An 18,091-nucleotide genomic window follows, 5' to 3' on the forward strand; every position below is an offset into this window, starting at 1 on the left:
TCTAAGGTGCTCACCTGGGTGGCTGCACATGAGAGAATGAAGGGCCACCCATCTAATTAGTGGAGTTGCACAGGCATGGCTCTACTAATTAGGTGTCTGGACCCTGGAGAAGACGCACATGTACAGAGAGGTGGTGGCCTTGGGGGGAACAGGGGGTAGGTGGGATGGGGCAATGGGGTGAGAAGAGGGGGTGGGGGAATTTGGGACGTGCAGGACTGTGGCGGCCAGAGAGAGAGGCAACTTTCCCCAGCTCCAGGGCTGTGGCTGCTGGGGAGAGACCCTCCCTCTCCTTCCCAGCCCCAGCTTGGGGGCTGCCGTGGTGAGGGGGAGAGAGGGCACATCCATCACATTAGAAAGGTAAGACTACTGATATTAAAATATGAGTTATGTGCTTTTATTTGTAGAACAAAAACACATTAATTATTAAGGGTTTTTTTATATATAACACTTTTATCCAAAGCGCTTTACAATAGTTAGCTAACGGTTCAAACAACATTTGGAAAGATCATTAAGTAGTCCGCCGAGACCCTGAGCAAATTTCAAGTGGTCCGCAAAAAAAAATATTTGAGAACCACTGCTGTAGAGAAACTGACTGATAGCAAAGTAAACACACTGGAAGAAGGAGAGAGATATTTTTCTCTAATCTCTTTATTATAGCAATCTTAAGTGTTACTTGAACTATAGTAAGTGAAAATTTTTTGGATGAAGTGGATTTTAAGTTGACAGTGTTCCTTTTAAGGATGCATTTTAAAACTGCCTTTAAAGCATAATGAACTTTGTTTTGCTGTACCCACTGTAACTGTCTTTGAAGTGGCAACATTTTGCAGCTAGAACAGCTGGTTTCCCAGTTTCTAATAGGTTTTCTGTGTGTTGGCTTGTGATAGAACTGATTTTCTTGTTTCCTAACATGCTAGGAAGCAATAGTGACCTCAGAAGAACTTGGCCAGGATCTGGAGCACGTTGAGGTTTTACAAAAGAAGTTTGAAGAGTTTCAGACAGACCTGGCAGCCCATGAAGAAAGAGTAAATGAAGTAAACCAGTTTGCTGGCAAACTTATCCAGGTAAATATCGGTGTGTTGTGAAAAGGCCCCCTAAGTGATGCTGTTTAGATTCTTTAAGGAGTGTTGGGTTGTAAATTGAAACAGTAGTTGTTTCTCAAAAATGTACAGAAATTGATAGCATACAAATATAGGTAAGTATCTGAAATCTGTTGTGATAATTGTGGAAACAACAATTGAAACTCAGTGAGCAAAAATTTGCTGTGCTATGCCAGCTGTCACCTTGGAGGGAAACAGAGGCAACTGTACTTGCATATGGGGTAGATCTATAGATGCTGAATATTCTCAACAGGGATTCTTCTGCTGGGTAGGTTGTGTAAAGCTCTGTTAGACAAGAACATTCCTCAAAGGAAAACTCTGTGAGGAGTGGTTTTACAGGAGTAACTGACAAGCTCTCATGAAGACCTGAAGTTAAAACTGTTTCTCCACTGCCATCCAAGACTAAAGTGTCATTTTCTACACCTGGTTATCAGCTGGGCGTGAGAAGGCATGGGATCCCAGGACAAATGCGGGGATTGGTTTTCCAAAGGCCTACAGCGTACAAAAGAAGTATAGGTTTTTATGCAGTGTCTTATGAAAGTATTGGATGTTTGGCTGCTGCAGTAAAACTATAAAGTTGAAAGATTGGGAGGAAAGGGACGGTGTTTATAAACTGATCTTGTAGAAACACAGGAACTGTCTTGGTGTCTGTGGAAATAAATCCATAGACTGTAAGCCATCTTTCTTTTGCTCATCAGGAGCAGCATCCTGAGGAGGAACTGATCAAGTCTAAGCAGGATGAAGTAAATGCAGGCTGGCAACGTCTGAAGGGGCTGGCCCTTCAGAGGCAGGGAAAACTCTTCGGGGCAGCTGAAGTTCAGCGCTTTAACAGGTATGGGCTTGGCCGGATTTGTTTGGTGCCTATGGTTCTGACTACACATAAATATCTAATGGTCCATTCTACTGCATTTAAGGTTGTGTGAACACTTGACATCCTCTGTCATGTTTTTGTTTTGCAGCTTATTCATTGTTCCTTCCTGAAAGAAGGACCTACAACATCTATAATGACATCCAGAATAATAATCTGATTTTTCTCGTTAACTCTTAAAACCCTCATCTCTCGCCTTCTCCTTGCCAGATGGCAGTTCTGTCTCCCTCCCCTCTGTCTGAAGGCCCCCTCCTCTAAATCCAGCCTCGGTAAACACCAGAAGAGGTATCCCTCTCTCATGCTGTTGGCTAACTAGTCATTATGGAGCCACTCTGGCCTCTGATAGATTTTTCCTTTCCTCACCACCCTTGTCTGTGCTGTCTGATTGCTCTTGGTGGTTTCTTGGGATGAGGGAGGAGGTCGGTTTTAGTAATCATGGGAGGTGGGCCCTGTAGAATCAGTGAGGCTTAAAGAGTGACTGTTTCTGGGAGGAACCGAAGCCACAAATCCTGATCTGCCCCTACACCAGCTGGCCATTTGTGCTCCCAAACCTTAAAAAACACTTGTAAAACCTTCTAGGGTTGTCTAGTTTCCTAAAGATTGATTAACAAGTTTCCGTGTAATGACCGTTGGATGATATCACCAGGGCTTTATTGTCATGAAGGCCTACATCATTGTGATGTTTGTGACAGGTAGAAGCTTTTTACCTTCTTCCTTTTCTTGTAAGAGAGATGAATGCATATTAATTTGTGTGTTACTTTCTGAAGGGATGTGGATGAGACTATAAGCTGGATTAAAGAGAAAGAGCAGTTGATGGCCTCAGATGATTTTGGCAGAGACTTAGCCAGTGTGCAGGCTCTGCTGCGCAAGCACGAGGGCCTAGAGAGAGATCTTGCAGCTCTGGAGGACAAGGTACGTAGCGTAGGCATTTTGTCTGTAATTTAAATCATATAATTGTCTTGTAATAAGCTTATGGCAATTTGATGGTGTGTGTGTGTCTAGGTAAAGGCTTTGTGTGCAGAAGCTGATCGTCTGCAGCAGTCCCACCCACAAAATGCTTCTCAGATCCAAGTGAAACGGGAGGAGCTGATTGCAAACTGGGAGCAGATCCGCACTCTGGCAGCAGAGAGGCACGCTCGCCTGAATGACTCCTATAGGTAGGAATGCTGTATCACTGGAAGGACCTTTTGTATCTCCACCTAAATTAAATGCAGGGTTGCAGGGAGGATAAAGGGAGGCCATTTCCAAGATTTTGAATGAGGTAATGTTTCAAGAGGCAACTATTGTACACAAAATACATGATCTTGCTTCTAAACTGAATGTGTTCAGGGATTTCTAATGGGAAAAAATGGATTTACATTTCCAAGATAATATATAGCAATAGCTTTCAAACCTTTTTCTGTTGTGGATCTCTGGTATTGGCCACTGTCTGGGAAAAGATATCAGACTAGGTGGAACATTGATCTGATCTACTATGACAGTTCCTGTATCCCATGGGATCCTCTTGTTCTCTTTTGCCTCCAATCTCCTAATTACTTGGCTTCTCTGTAGCCATAAATATGCTTGGTCACATAAAATAATATTGGAAAATAAACTCAGTTGAATGTGGCTGTTTGTTTATATTTATTTTGTGTTGTGCTATTTGTCCTCTCCCAGAGTGCAGGATTTTATGTTTATTACTAATGATTCTCCCCTTGATTCCTGTAGCCCACACTGCTGTGATCTCTCCAAGTCACTTTTGTAGTTTTTTTCTGTTCCTCTGTGTATCTGCTTCCCTTTTAAACTTGGTCTTGCCAGCAAATTTGATGGGTTTTAAAGCGTTTATCAAAGAGATACCTGACAGAGACTCATTAAGACTTCATTTCCTTTTCAAGTAACCCTAAAGGCAGGGGAATATGAAGAAAAGCTGATAGGAAAACAAGGGAATTCTTATTGAAGACTGAGACATGTGCAGTTGAAGCTTTCTAAAATGGCTGAACTGCCTCTTTTTTCTTCTTCTCCCAGTTGTGCATACTTCACTGTTCTAACCAAAGCAGGTCTGTGGGTCACATAGAAGTCTTCTTTAGATCAATTTGAGAATCACCACATTAATACTGCCCTTGTTTCCTCTTGTCTTCCAGCATGCAAGCTTTGCAGTTAGAAGTATTTCTTTTTCTTTCAGCTCAGGTGGTATACTACATGTTTCCCTGAGGAAAATTGTGTGAAAACTTAAAAATATCAGAAAACATCTCCCTTGGCCTTTAATCCGTTAATGTATAGAAAAATGTCAGGTTTATCTCAGGAGTTGAGATTGTAATTTGGCTGGTTACTATGATCATTACGTTATTAGTTAGTTTTATGAATTTTTCTCAGAATCCTAACATAAACGTACCATGTTCCAAAAAAAGGGTAAGGATGGAAATCCTGTGCAGATAAATGACTTCTGCCATTTGTTTTCCAAAGATTGCAGCGCTTCCTTGCAGACTTTCGTGACCTTACCAGCTGGGTGACTGAAATGAAGGCTCTAATTAATGCTGATGAACTTGCCAATGACGTAGCTGGAGCTGAAGCCCTGCTTGATAGGCATCAGGAGCATAAGGTAATCACAGTCATATAGCTTAATCTGCTTGGCCTCACTTGGAGGCTGGTTTATGTGTACAAGTTTAATGCAGTCTTTTGAATCACACTATGTTGTAGCATTAGCATGCTTTGAATATATCATTTCAGTTGCATGTACTAGGTAGCGGCCTATTCTGATTTAAGAGTTTGGATTTTTGCTTCATGTTTAATAGGTCGAAACACAAATGAGTAAATACTGAACTAATGTTTCAGATAATTTCTTATTAAAGAAAAACTGGAAACAATAAAGGCTTGTTTAAAAAAAAATGTTGAGTTGAACTGAAACCGATACAAACAAGGAGATTAATTCTAAGAATCTAGATTAGCATTTTAACTCCAATCGTGCTTTCCTTTCCCCTCGCCTCCTCAGCTCCTAAAACAAATTAATTAAGATAGTGTCAAGTGAATGTGATCGCTGTAGACTTTGAATTTCCTAGCTTCTGTGTATGTATCACGCCCTCTATATTATCACATGTATACACTGCAGAATTATAGTTGAGCAGGCTCATGTTTTATATCCTAGAGTCCCATTATGTAGTTTCCACATGACGATGTCCTAAAAATAATTTCAGGTAGAACATTACTATCACTCATGCATCTTTTCTTTCTGTATATTCAAGTCATGTTTACTAGTTACTCTTTCCACATGAGCTTCACTAAAGCTATGACTAAATTTCTTTGATGGCTGTCTAAATTCTCCAGCCTTATAGAGTTTCCATGAATACACAGAGGTAGCTTGCAATCTGACTTGTGGCTTCTATTTACTAGATACATTTGAATTATATCTACATTACTAATACAAGAGATTGAACTCTGTTTTCATATATAGATAATTGAATGTCCGTTAATACTCTAGATAGCTGAATGCTGTCTTTGGCTTCATTTTCAGTATCTGGCTTGATTTTCAAGTTCATATCTTAATATCTTAAAATAGTTGGATTTGTTTTCCTTTAGAATTTTAGAAACCATGTGTGTGTATATTTGTTGTTTGCCACAGGGAGAAATTGATGCCCATGAAGATAGCTTTAAATCTGCTGATGAATCTGGTCAGGCCTTGCTGGCTGCTGGGCACTATGCCTCTGATGAAGTTAGAGAAAAGGTAAGTTGGACAACTCTAAAAAGAGGAGTTGGAAAAGTTCTAATATGTTTCCATTCCTATCTTAGTATTTAGTGAGGGATGTAGTTTTTGTTTAAGAGCCTGGATGCAAAAGTATTTATCTGGCTAGATTATGCTCCCTTTTCCCCTTAATTTAAGCAGCATGCTTCTCTCATCCTTCAATTTGGCATAACCTCCATTTTTTTGAAGCTAGTGACATTTCTTTATTTTCCCATTGGAAAAATGAATGATCTAATAGAACAAGTGTCTCTTTTATCCATGCTTTCAAGTTTGCTGTAATGGAACATACTGTGTATTTCATAGCACTGGCTCTTAAACTAAGAGAGTCCTTTGTTGTAGTGTGCTGGCTGAAAAAACACTTTAGATGCCCTGATTGAGGGGGGAGGTGAGGAATTTCAGAAGTTGAGTGAGGTGTTTGAACTCTCTCGTGAAGTGTTCTGGAGACTGAAAAAGTGACACAGACACAATCACTGCTTTGTAGAGCCTATGCTTGATTGTACTGTCATTGAGATGGAAAAGAACCACTCTCCCTGTATTGAACATGTGTTTCTTCCCCGCCCCTCAGCTGACCATCCTTTCAGATGAAAGAACTGCCCTTCTAGAGCTATGGGAACTTCGCAGACAGCAATATGAACAGTGTATGGACCTGCAGCTTTTCTACAGAGACACTGAACAAGTTGACAACTGGATGAGTAAACAAGAGGTGAGTGTTTCAATTGCACAGCAGCAGCACTGGTTAGACAGCATACTAAGCATGCATTTGGCTCCTTCAGAAAGAGAGGATAAGATTTAATTTCTGAATTGTGCCCCCCCACCCCCAAATTTTATCAATGTAATAACTAGTTCTGGCCAAAGCCAGGCATGCCATAGTTAAGTCTACGTTTTAGTCACGGGTATTTTTAGTAAAAGTCATAGACAGGTCATGGGCAGTAAACAAAAATTCACGACCTGTGACCTGTCCATGACTTGTATTATATACCCCTTACTAAAACTAGGGTCAGGGTGCCGCAGGTGCTGGGGGGAGGGCGCACGCACACACGGCCTTAACCATAGTGCATGGAGGTACTCATGACTCTCTTCACTTGGTTCTGTTAGTGGTCTTTTTCACCAAGAATGCCAGACCTCCAATATTCCAATCTAATGCTGCTGCTTTACATAACCTGCAAGTCAAGCTGAATTGGTGTAATGTTTCTTTTATGTGAGTTAATGCCCACCAGGGATTATTCCTTTTCATTTCTGATACAAATTAGATATGTACTCCTCAGTTGTCAAAAGCAGAAGAAGATGCATCAATTCCGTACCACAAACTTTCCCAATAAAATCCTACAGTGATGAACCCAATGCTGCCTGCCTGAGCTGGCTTTAGGATAACTGGGAGTGGTGGTAGTGTAAGGCTCACTAAAGTGTTTTTCTTTTCTGTAGGCATTCCTTCTAAATGAAGACCTAGGTGACTCTCTGGATAGTGTTGAGGCTCTGCTAAAGAAGCATGAAGACTTTGAGAAATCCCTCAGTGCCCAGGAGGAGAAAATCACAGTAAGATGCTTACATTAGTTGTATTCATTAAGTCTCTTTGTATTAATGAGCAAGGAATAAAACAGAAGGGTTGAACCCAGATCATTGTCCAGGAGCTTCAGAAAAAGATGATTGTGGGGTTTTGAATATAATCCCAAATTGTATGTGAAATGGAATTTCGCTCAAAGAATAAAACCCACATTTAGGATCAAGGCAGAGAATAGCATTTAACCTCTGAATCAGGGCATCAGAGTAATCCAGTACTCTCTTGCACACCATGCCAGAAAATTTTCGGATGATGCTTGAATTGTTTCAACATATACAGTAATCATTTCTCACGGGAGCTATAAATCTACCATCCTCTGGATTTAGGATCATGTTCTTAAGGAAATGTGGAGAATGGTGCGGATAGGGGAGGGGTTTAAAAATAGCTGTCTTGACTTTTGATTAGTTCAACTGACACATCTCTGCTAAAGCCTAGTTTGCTAAATAAGCTTGCACAAATATTCTTAGTATTTCAGATGAATGAAGACTCCTTTCTTTTTAGGCTCTGGACGAGTTTGCTACTAAACTGATTCAGAATAACCACTATGCCAAGGAGGATGTTGCTACACGAAGAGATGCTGTAAGTTTAAGTAACCCATGCTGCTGCTTGGTTTGTATGTTATATGAATAAAAAGGATAAGTGATGGCACAGATGAAGGATAAATAAGTAGAGTTGCAGCAAGCTCAACTATAATTAAAGAAAACATGATGGGGTTTCTCATTTGTCTGAGAATTCACTACTGATATTTGCTTATTCAGCTGCTGAGCCGACGTAATGCTCTGCACGAAAGGGCTATGTATCGGCGTGCTCAACTGGCAGATTCATTCCACCTGCAGCAGTTTTTCCGAGACTCAGATGAACTAAAGAGTTGGGTCAATGAAAAGATGAAAACTGCAACGGATGAGGCTTATAAGGTAAAAACAAGAATAAATATCCTGATAATGTTAAACTAGTATTAGTTTCTGGGAGCCTTATAAATAGTTCCTCCTCTTGTCATCTGCATGATTCCAAGGAGAATATTCCAGCACTAGGCAAACAAACGCTTACCCTGTAGATAAAATGGTTTGCTATCTAACTTGGTACTTATGGTTGCAATTCTTTTGACATTATATCAGCATTTGTGACAGCCCTCAGCCTTACGTGATCCACAATTAACTGGTGTATTCTTTGTGATATGTACTACAGTTATGGAGGATAGGCCATCTAATGTGTAGAAGTGTTCATAGTCACATAGGAAATGTAAATATGAAGAACTGATGTAAGTTCTCCACTTTTGCTCTTACTTATTAGCATGAGATTGGTGGAATGAGGTTTTTTAATATATGCCAATTTCAGACTGAAATGTTTTCTCCCTTTCCTACCTGTAGGACCCATCAAACCTGCAGGGTAAAGTTCAAAAACATCAGGCTTTTGAGGCAGAACTCTCTGCAAATCAAAGTCGCATTGATGCCCTGGAGAAAGCTGGCCAGAAGCTGATTGATGTCAATCACTATGCATCTGATGAAGTGGCAGCACGCATGAATGAGGTCATCAGCTTGTGGAAAAAACTGCTGGAGGCCACTGAGCTCAAAGGTAAGATATACTCTTTGCTCTAAGTGATCATAAGAGAGCTATAGAACGACATTTCCAGCTATGGAGACGTTTTCTGGAGAAGTTAGCCCTGAGAAAAAGTGAGTAGTGAGTTAAATGAAATAGAAATTTAAAAACCTTTCTCCTCTCTATCCTTTACATACATGCAGGAATAAAGCTGCGTGAAGCCAACCAACAGCAGCAATTTAACCGCAATGTAGAAGACATTGAGCTATGGTTGTATGAGGTGGAGGGACACTTGGCTTCTGATGATTATGGAAAAGATCTTACTAATGTTCAGAATCTTCAGAAGAAACATGCTCTGTTGGAAGCAGATGTTGCTGCTCACCAGGTAACACAGTTTCCTTTCCTCCCTCCCTTACTGGCATATTCACATGATTATTTAGCTAGACATAGCACTAACTGCTAGTGTCTATGGAGTAAAGGGTTTGTTAGTGTTTCCATGATAACAGTGTACTTTCAGGAGTTTACAGTTTTGTTCTTGGAATTTGCTCTGAACATGGGTTGTTAGAAAGACTTGACTGGGAACAGTGTTTCTTTGAGTGACTCTGCATATTCCTATTTATGGGTACTGCACAGCCTTGTGGTACCTTAAGGTAAAACCTCTTCTAGCAGTGTCAGCTAGAGCACATCTTCCCCTCAGCTTGAGGATGTACCGAGGGTGAAGCCATTAAGGGAGCCGAGTGCTCTCACCACTTCAGTTCCTTCCAGCAACGTGCCTGGATGGATGTGAACCGCTCTGGTCTCTTCGGAGTTGGCATCTCTTTCTGCTTAGAAATAGTTAGTGTTAGCTCATTTCAGAATAGTTAGTGAATTAGGATTTCTCCCAGTTCAGGGTTATGGATGAACTGAAGAAACAGAAGAAGCTGGAGTTCAAGAAGTGTGCTTCCTGCTTGGCAGTCTACCTGGCATCCAACGGCCATGTGTGATGCCTCAAGTGTCTGGGAGAAGGGCACTTGCCCTCTGGGTGTTTGATTTGCCAAACATTTACTCCCAGAGCCTGTAAGGATAGGGAGACTTGCTTGCAGCTCCTCCTCCTAAAGGAAGCCCTCGAGCCTAGACCCTCTGGACCCGATCAGGATCCTAAGTCTAAGAGGCCAGTCTTTGTCCTTGTGGTTACTAGCAGCTCCAAGGAACTGAAGTGTTCTAAGAAGCCACTTCTCCTGTCAAGGTCAGACTCAGTTCCTGCCCCCCGGGGCTACAGATATCTGAACTATGGTCAGAGCCAACTACCCCGATTCTGGAAAAGAGATCAAAAAATAGTTCAGCCACCTTCACTGGTGCCATACCTCCTTCCTTCCAGCTATCGAGCCCTGATGGAAACCCTATGGCTGCAGGATTAGGGTCAGTTCTGACTTCAGGTTCCAGATCCAGGAAGATGGAATTGCTCAATCTGTCAGAATCTGGGCTGTTGGCACCTTTGCTTCTGCTCTCTGTAGCTGTTTTGTCTCTATATATACACCTCATTAGCAGTGCCGGTTCCCATGCATCAGAACTGAAGCATACGTCCAATTCTGACAAAACTGCTATGGGTCAGAAGCAGAGATCCATTCCTTATTTGGTAGCAAGGGTTATGGACTTGTGTCTAACAACTGGTCCAGTGTTGTCATCTTTGGATCTTCTGTTGGTTCCTGGGTAGGATCTGGCTACATCCTCTGTTCCAGACAGCTCAGTCAATGTGGCAACCCATGTTCACATACCAGCGTCAGTTTGTCTGTTCTCAGTGGGAAACCAAAAGGGATTCCAAAAGAAGGCTTATTTTTCCCAGTGCTTGACGTAGTCTTCCTCAATCCCTCATTCATTCTTCCTCTCCACAAAGAGCTGGATCTCCATTCTTTTCTTTGGATCTGCTTTTATCATCATTACATTCTATATTGGATCCAGACTTGGAACCAAGAGGAAGATGGAGGATGAATAGAGAGATCTGTGTCTTGCTTTGTACCACCCTGGTCTGTGTCCCATAGGCATATTCCTGATCCCTAGTTGCTGGGGAGACTGGCAATCCAGGACCCCATGGCTTTTTTGGGGGCCATCTCCGCAATTTTGTAATTAACCTCCAAGTGTATGGAGAGATAATGTTGCCTCTGTTGAGGATCTCTCGACTGCCAAATCCTTCATATCTGTTGACATTACCAGCACTGATGCCTGAAATGCTGTCAGAGGAGAAGACAAGGAGGTAGTTCCTTTCTGATCAGGAGCATTTGGAAATGGACTATGAGCCTGATTTATCGCATGTGGGGTAACTTCAGCCTCTGCTCCTTCAGGAGACATTAAACAGTTCCGCACCTTGGTATATCAAATGGTGTCCGCTTTAATTCTTCCCTGCCCTGTCTGCGGAAGAGACTGCTCTGCTGGTGTTTGATATATTTGCTACTTGGAGGAGTAGAATATGCCTACCCATTTGGATGGTTTGCTACAGCCAGCTAAATCTGTGTGAACCACACCTGTTTCTAAGAAAGCAGACCAGTTGTATCAGATACCCTCTGAAGGGTTTTCCTATTTGCATACCCACCCTGTCCCTAACCACTCGTGGTGGCTGTAGTCAGTAACAGGGCTAGATCTAGATTAGCGCATTCCACTCTAGCTGATGAAGAGGGCAAAAGGATTGACTTGTTGAGGAGTAAGGTGTTCTCATTGTTCCTCTATATTAGGACAGGAAATTATCAAGTGGTTATTGCCCTTTACCAATGCCATGTATGGGAAAAGATGACTTTATTTTTCCAAGACTTGCCAAATGACAAAAGAAGGTTGGCGAATGCCATCTTAATAGAAAACTCAGAATGCAGCCAGACATGCTCATGGCCTCTTTTGACACTTCAGACTCTTGCTGCCAGAATATTGGCATCTTGAAGATCAGGAGAAAAGCTTGGCTCCATTCCTCCTCCTTAGCTATGGCTGCTAGAACTAAGCTGGAGGATCTTGCTTTTGAAGGGGAGGGTCCATCCTGGACAGTGACTTCAAACACGTCAACCAAGGGTTTGGGAGCACATCTGAATAATTTGAGAGTTCATGGGAACTGGTCCTCTTCAGGAGAGATCCCTGCATATCAATATTAAGAGCTGTCAGGTCATTCCTCCCTCATCTGCAATGGAGGTTTGTGCAGGTGGAAACTGACATTACATCAGCGACGTATTACGTCAACAAATGGAGTGGGGGCCCACTCTGCTCCCCTGTGCGCAGAGGCTATAAGACTATGGTATGTGACAGGGTCGGGCCAGATGGCTACAGGAGAGTGATAGAAGGCAGATACATTAGCCCCAGGTTAAGTAGGTCCCTTTTCCCTGGGTAAGGTAACAGGGAAGGTTCCAGAACAATCGGGAACCTTCTGGAAACAATTAAGATAGACAGGCTGATTAGAACACTTGCAGCCAATCAAGAAGCTGCTAGAATCAATTAAGGCAGGCTAATCAGGGCACCTGGGTTTAAAAAGGAGCTCACTTCAGTTTGTGGTGCGTGTGTGAGGAGCTGGGAGCAAGAGGCAATAGGAGCTGAGAGTGAGAACACATACTGTTGGAGGACTGAGGAGTATAAGCATTATCAGACACCAGGAGGAAGGTCCTATGGTGAGAATAAAGAAGGTGCTGGGAGGAGGCCATGGGGAAGTAGCCCAGGGAATTGTAGCTGTCGCACAGCTGTTCCAGGAGGCACTCTAGACAGCTGCATTCCACAGGGCCCTGGGCTGGAACCTGAAGTAGAGGGTGGGCCTGGGTTCCCCCCAAACCTCCCAACTCCTGGTCAGACACAGGAGGAGTTGACCTGGACTATGGGTTCACGAAAACGGCCAAACTGAGGGCTGCCGTGAAGTTCCAAGGTGAGCAAGTCTGCCAATAAGCGCAAGACCCGCCAAGGTAGAGGAGGAACTTTGTCACAGGTATTAGTGTATTTGTCACAACATTCATCCTGTAACTCATCATCTAGTGAGGGAAAACAATGTAGTTGTGGACCATCTCAGCATGACCCAGCTCTCAGATGAACAAACAAAAGATTAGTTGGTTCACACTGTATTTTCCAGCTGGGGTCAATTAGAGGTGGGCTGTTCACAACAAGGGTCAACAGAAAGTGTTGTTGTCTTTGCGGTTCCAGAGTGGGCAGGGACCGTTGATCCCTGTCAGATGCCTTCCTTCTGCACTGTGGGAAGGGCTTGTTGTATGCTTTTCCTCCATTTCAGTTGATTCAGAAGGTAGTAAGGAAGATGCATCAGGATAGACCAAGGATGATACTCATGGCCCCATTTTGGCCATGTCAGTGGTGGTTTACTGATTCTTTAAGTACATTATCTAACATAGTTAAAAGTTTGTCAGCCATTTTCACATATCGTATTCTAGTTGATGGTAGATCTTTATTTCTTCATAGTTCAGTTAAAAGGTTTATGAGAGGGTTATCAAATGTGAATCCCTCTGTTACAGATCCTGTCCCTTCTTGGGATGTCAGCTTGGTGTTGGCCATGCTGCTAAAATCAACCTTTGATCCCCTGGCTGAGTGTTCCTTCTACCACTTATCTATCAAAAGAGCTTTCTTTATTGCCATCACATCAGCTGGGAGAGTGAGTACATTGAATGCACTTATGGCCGACCCCACCTTTCACTTCTTGGCATAAGGACAAGCTAGTTCTCAGATCTGATCAAAGATTTTTACCTCTGTGATGTCTGATTTCCACATCAATCAGACCATTAATTTGCCAGATTCTCCCCTCCCACTCAGGCAGCACTCTAATTGGGGGAGAGGGGTTACAGTTCTTCATACTTTGGATGTTAGAAGAGCTGTAGCCTGTTATCTGGAAAAAACTAAGAGTTTTCATAAATCATCTAGATTGTGTCTTGTGCCAAGAACTTGGTGTGTACAGTTTTTGTCCAGTCTGTTTCTGGGTGGATTAAACAAAGTATTACTCATTGCTACACACTGGCAAAAGTCCCGGTGCCTGCTGCAATTTGACTGCATTCCACTAGAGCTGTAAGAGTTCCTTTGCCTGTCTTAGGCAGGTACCAGTTGCTGAAATTTGCAAAGCTGCAAACTGGACTTCTATGCACAGTTTCACGATGTACTGTGCTCTGGACTCGGCTTCTAGGGGGATGCAGAATTTGGCAAAGTGGTGCTTCAGTCTGTTCAACTAGGATTTTGTTCCCTCCTCCAGGTTAGTTTTAGCACTGCTTATCAATCTGTCCCTTAAGTGGGAATATGCAGAGCCACTCAAAGAAGAAATGAAAGTTACTTACTTGTAACCAGAGTTGTTCGAGATGGCTCTGCATATTCATGCTTCACACCTGTCTCTGTCAGAGTCCTTGTTGTTCTGTGTCTCTGGCTTTGTGGTGGAAGGAACTGAAGTGGTGAGGGTGCTCCGCCTCCCTTTATAGCATTACCCTCAGTGCACTGTGAGTGATGCTAAGTGCAGTTCAGGAGCGCGCTAGTTGATGCTGCGAGAAGAGGCTTTTATTATAAGGCACCACCAGCCCGGGAAGTATCCATAAGTGTGAATATGAAGAGCCATCTCAAAGAACTCTAGTTACAGGTAAGTAACCTGCATTTTTACTTTAGTTTTTTGAAGTAACTAAGAGAAATGCAAAAATCCAAGAAGATTACTAACTGTTTAGACTTGTTGAGAGCACAAAGTCATTCTGTGGCGTGATACTTCCAAGATCCATTTATCAGTTTAAAAAGGTGAATTGCACCTTATTTAGTAGATAACTATTAAAAAATGCCTAATGCTCTGGGTGACGTTAACTCTCATGTTCATTCATGAGGTGGCTATTACTGTCCATTTTTTTTCATTCATTCATTCAGACAATACACAAATTTAGTTATAAAAGACAGACTAAAAGTTCCAAAACCAAAGACTTTCAGAGCTGAAGACAATCCTAGCCTCTATACATCACCTTTAAAAGTTCAAAACACACAGCAAGGAAACTCAGTAACGTGCAGATTCCAGTAACTTCATTAAAACTTGCTTAATTTTAAACTTTTATTTAAATTTGCTGAATACCCCTGTTGATCTGACTTTTGGGAACAGTCAGTACATTTGTAAGCTTATTGGAATTTGATGTTTTCCTTTTGTGTAGTATATTGAGAGTCTAAAAATCATACACCTCTGAAAAATCAGACTTATTTACCTATGCTATGAATAACCCCTCACTGAGATTGTTGTTGCTGCACCTACAGGTTCTGACTGAGATGTGGGGGGTGGTTTCAATGTATCTATATTCATGCTGTACAAAGATATATAGTAAGAGACAGATACTGCCCCACAGAGCTTCTAAATCTAAATAAGGCAAGACAGGCAAAGGGAGAATTATTATCCCCATTTTACAGATGGGGAACTGAGGCACAAAGAAACTAAATGAACTTGCTAGGGTCAAACGGGAAGACTTGGCAGAGCCAGGAATTGAACTGAGATCTGTGAATTCTGAGACTTAGGAACTTAGATCTGTTGATTCCCATAAGATAATCCTTCCTCTCTATTAAAACTTAAACTTTTCACGCAGCTGTTTACTTTTTGTATTTCTTTCTGCTTTTAGGCAGTGAAAATAACTAGTTGATTTCTCGTCCAATTTCACTTTGATTTTTCTCATCCATTATCGCAGTTCAAGAGATAAGCTAAAGGCTGAGAAATGTTACATAACAGTCTGGCCCTGCAACTAACAAGAATAATCAAAGCCTAAAACATCCTGGAGAATACTGATCTAATACCATTGCAAAATTACATTTTAGGATCGCATTGATGGCATCACCATCCAGGCTCGCCAGTTCCAGGATGCTGGACACTTTGATGCTGATAATATCAAGAAGAAACAAGAAGCTTTGGTGGCTCGCTATGAAGCTCTGAAGGATCCTATGGTGGCTCGCAAGCAGAAACTTGCTGACTCTCTTCGCCTGCAGCAACTGTTCCGTGACATCGAGGATGAAGAGACCTGGATTAGAGAGAAGGAACCTATTGCAGCTTCAACAAACAGAGGTTGGTACATCCTCATCTTTGTGCTTCCATTTATTTTAACTGGACAATTCTGTTGTTCATTGTCTATGTATCTTTACAGACTATAATTTGGGACTTTCTAAAATGTTTATGGCAGGGTTATTCATGGCATTGGTTTGAATTACAAATCTATTGTTACAGGAGTTGCTGCCCATGATTCCTTTATTATTGATTACTTTGTGAAGTTTCTAACTTTTTATAGGGCAATTAATTTTACACAGTAATAGATTCCAGACCTACTCTCTGACTAATCATGCAGGTTTCAGTCAATGCGTTTCATGCTAGAATCTTTTTATTTAACCTATTGACTTCAGTGACTTCGAATGATCTCATAGATTAAGAAATATACTATGATCTCTTTCAGGCAAGGATTTGATTGGGGTCCAGAACCTGCTAAAGAAGCACCAAGCCTTGCAAGCAGAAATTGCAGGCCATGAGCCACGCATTAAAGCAGTCACCCAGAAAGGAAATGCCATGGTGGAAGAGGGTGCGTCTAAATATTTTAATCCTTCCTAGTTCAGAAATTCAGTATTCTTTTTTCACTTTATATCCTCTGGCCCTATACAATTGCCTCTTTTATGATAGTTTGCATGTGCATAATAATATCTGCCAGTGGAATTAAATAACCGATTTTGATTTATCACTGTCCTTCACATGGAAATACATGTATGTTCCTGGGGAAATCCACATCTTCTATTTAACAGATTTCCATCCGCTGCTGCTAGTCACCTACATATTGGTACAAAGTAATTGTCACATTAAACTAATGAGCTGTAATTTTATCCTAATACATGGCTCCTAGTATTGTCTGATCTTTGCACTTTTTTCTTTGTCTCATTTTAAGGTACTACCTTTAAATAATAATCAATGGTGATGGGAGCTCTGTAGCTCCTGCTATTAGTGATATTACATTTACATTAGTATTTCTTATTCAGCAATCTAACTAATGTACCCCCTCTTTTAAAATTCAAAATGCCTTTTCAAATCAGAGTCTTTTTCTGATGTAGAAACTCAACCATTGAAAGAACTGGCCTTTTCCTGCATCACTGTAAACAAATAGAAGGGAAATGATTAGGGCAGGGTGTGCTTTGTCTTCAATGACTCAAATGTTCCTGGCCCGATCTGACAGGAGAAAACAGTAACTTCCATTCAGTGTCAAAAGGACATTGCCTGCCGAAAGCCAAACTTGGACTAAGCTTTGTGTGCTAATGAAAACCATTCAAAGTAAGGTGGATAGCTTTACATAAACCGGACTTGTGTGATTAAAAAAAAATACAAGTCATCTTTCAGTCCCTTCTGTCATTTATATGTCTATAAATAATGTCTCCAAACCCACTTTTCCTGCTGTTTCATTATTTAGGACACTTTGCTGCAGAGGACGTGAAAGCTAGATTGAATGAGCTAAATCAGAAGTGGGAATCACTGAAAGCCAAGGCCTCTCAGCGTCGACAAGATCTAGAGGACTCCCTGCAAGCCCAGCAGTACTTTGCTGATGCTAACGAGGCTGAATCCTGGATGAGGGAGAAGGAGCCCATTGTGGGCAGTACAGACTATGGAAAGGATGAAGACTCTGCTGAGGTGTGGTATTGGTGGTGGTTTGTTGCATGTGCAAAAAGTAACAGTGGAAATCTGATGTAGGATTGATAAAGATAATGAGTTGTTCTGCAGGTTTTAGTGTTTATGTGAAAGTGAAAAGGACAGCATATACAATAAGCTTCTTGTTTAGCAAATTGTAGTTGAGTATAGAAACAAGAGTATGTATTCTTGTTCTCCACCTCCATTAATAAAGTTCCCTGGGCAAGATGTTAGACTATCTAAAAAGACAGGTTTCAGAGTAGCAGCTGTGTTAGTCTGTATTCGCAAAAAGAAAAGGAGTACGTGTGGCACCTTAGAGACTAACCAATTTATTTGAGCATAAGCTTTCGTGAGCTACAGCGTCCGATGAAGTGAGCTGTAGTTCACAAAAGCTTATGCTCAAATAAATTGGTTAGTCTCTAAGGTGCCACAAGTACTCCTTTTCTTTTTATCTAAAAAGAATTGTTATTCACTTTGTTATAGGATTTTCATATTGTGTGGAGGAGACACAGGGCGTAATATCTCAGTGGATTGGTAATCGGATACAGTCTTTCACGCCTATGTCTTCAGTATGAATCTGCCCTTCAGTAGTTCATTAATGATATATAGCTGTGAGATGGTTTTCAAACCGATCTTTTAGTGGTATTGAACCAATTCCTAGTGGATGGTAGCTATATCACAGATTACACATACTGGCACCCGTGGTGGTAATTCCAAAGCAGTA

The 18,091-nt window shown here is 41.6% G+C and overlaps 1 protein-coding gene across 7 annotated transcripts in view; it reads left to right on the plus strand.

Moving 5' to 3' along the window:
* Positions 1-18,091, plus strand: part of SPTAN1 (spectrin alpha, non-erythrocytic 1) — a 72,534-nt gene that overhangs the window by 13,397 nt on the left and 41,046 nt on the right. For all 7 annotated transcript variants that reach the window (XM_073314432.1, XM_073314425.1, XM_073314426.1 and 4 more), the window contains exons 5-19: positions 915-1,061; positions 1,796-1,929; positions 2,733-2,877; positions 2,968-3,122; positions 4,408-4,543; positions 5,561-5,662; positions 6,246-6,383; positions 7,103-7,213; positions 7,740-7,817; positions 7,997-8,152; positions 8,606-8,810; positions 8,978-9,159; positions 15,531-15,774; positions 16,157-16,279; positions 17,153-17,370. In XM_073314432.1, coding sequence (XP_073170533.1) covers positions 915-1,061; positions 1,796-1,929; positions 2,733-2,877; positions 2,968-3,122; positions 4,408-4,543; positions 5,561-5,662; positions 6,246-6,383; positions 7,103-7,213; positions 7,740-7,817; positions 7,997-8,152; positions 8,606-8,810; positions 8,978-9,159; positions 15,531-15,774; positions 16,157-16,279; positions 17,153-17,370 — 2,274 coding nt within the window. The remainder of the gene's footprint in view (positions 1-914; positions 1,062-1,795; positions 1,930-2,732; positions 2,878-2,967; positions 3,123-4,407; positions 4,544-5,560; positions 5,663-6,245; positions 6,384-7,102; positions 7,214-7,739; positions 7,818-7,996; positions 8,153-8,605; positions 8,811-8,977; positions 9,160-15,530; positions 15,775-16,156; positions 16,280-17,152; positions 17,371-18,091) is intronic.

This window comes from Lepidochelys kempii, chromosome 16 (genome assembly GCF_965140265.1).
Source record: "Lepidochelys kempii isolate rLepKem1 chromosome 16, rLepKem1.hap2, whole genome shotgun sequence".
Taxonomy (NCBI): Eukaryota; Metazoa; Chordata; order Testudines; family Cheloniidae; genus Lepidochelys; species Lepidochelys kempii.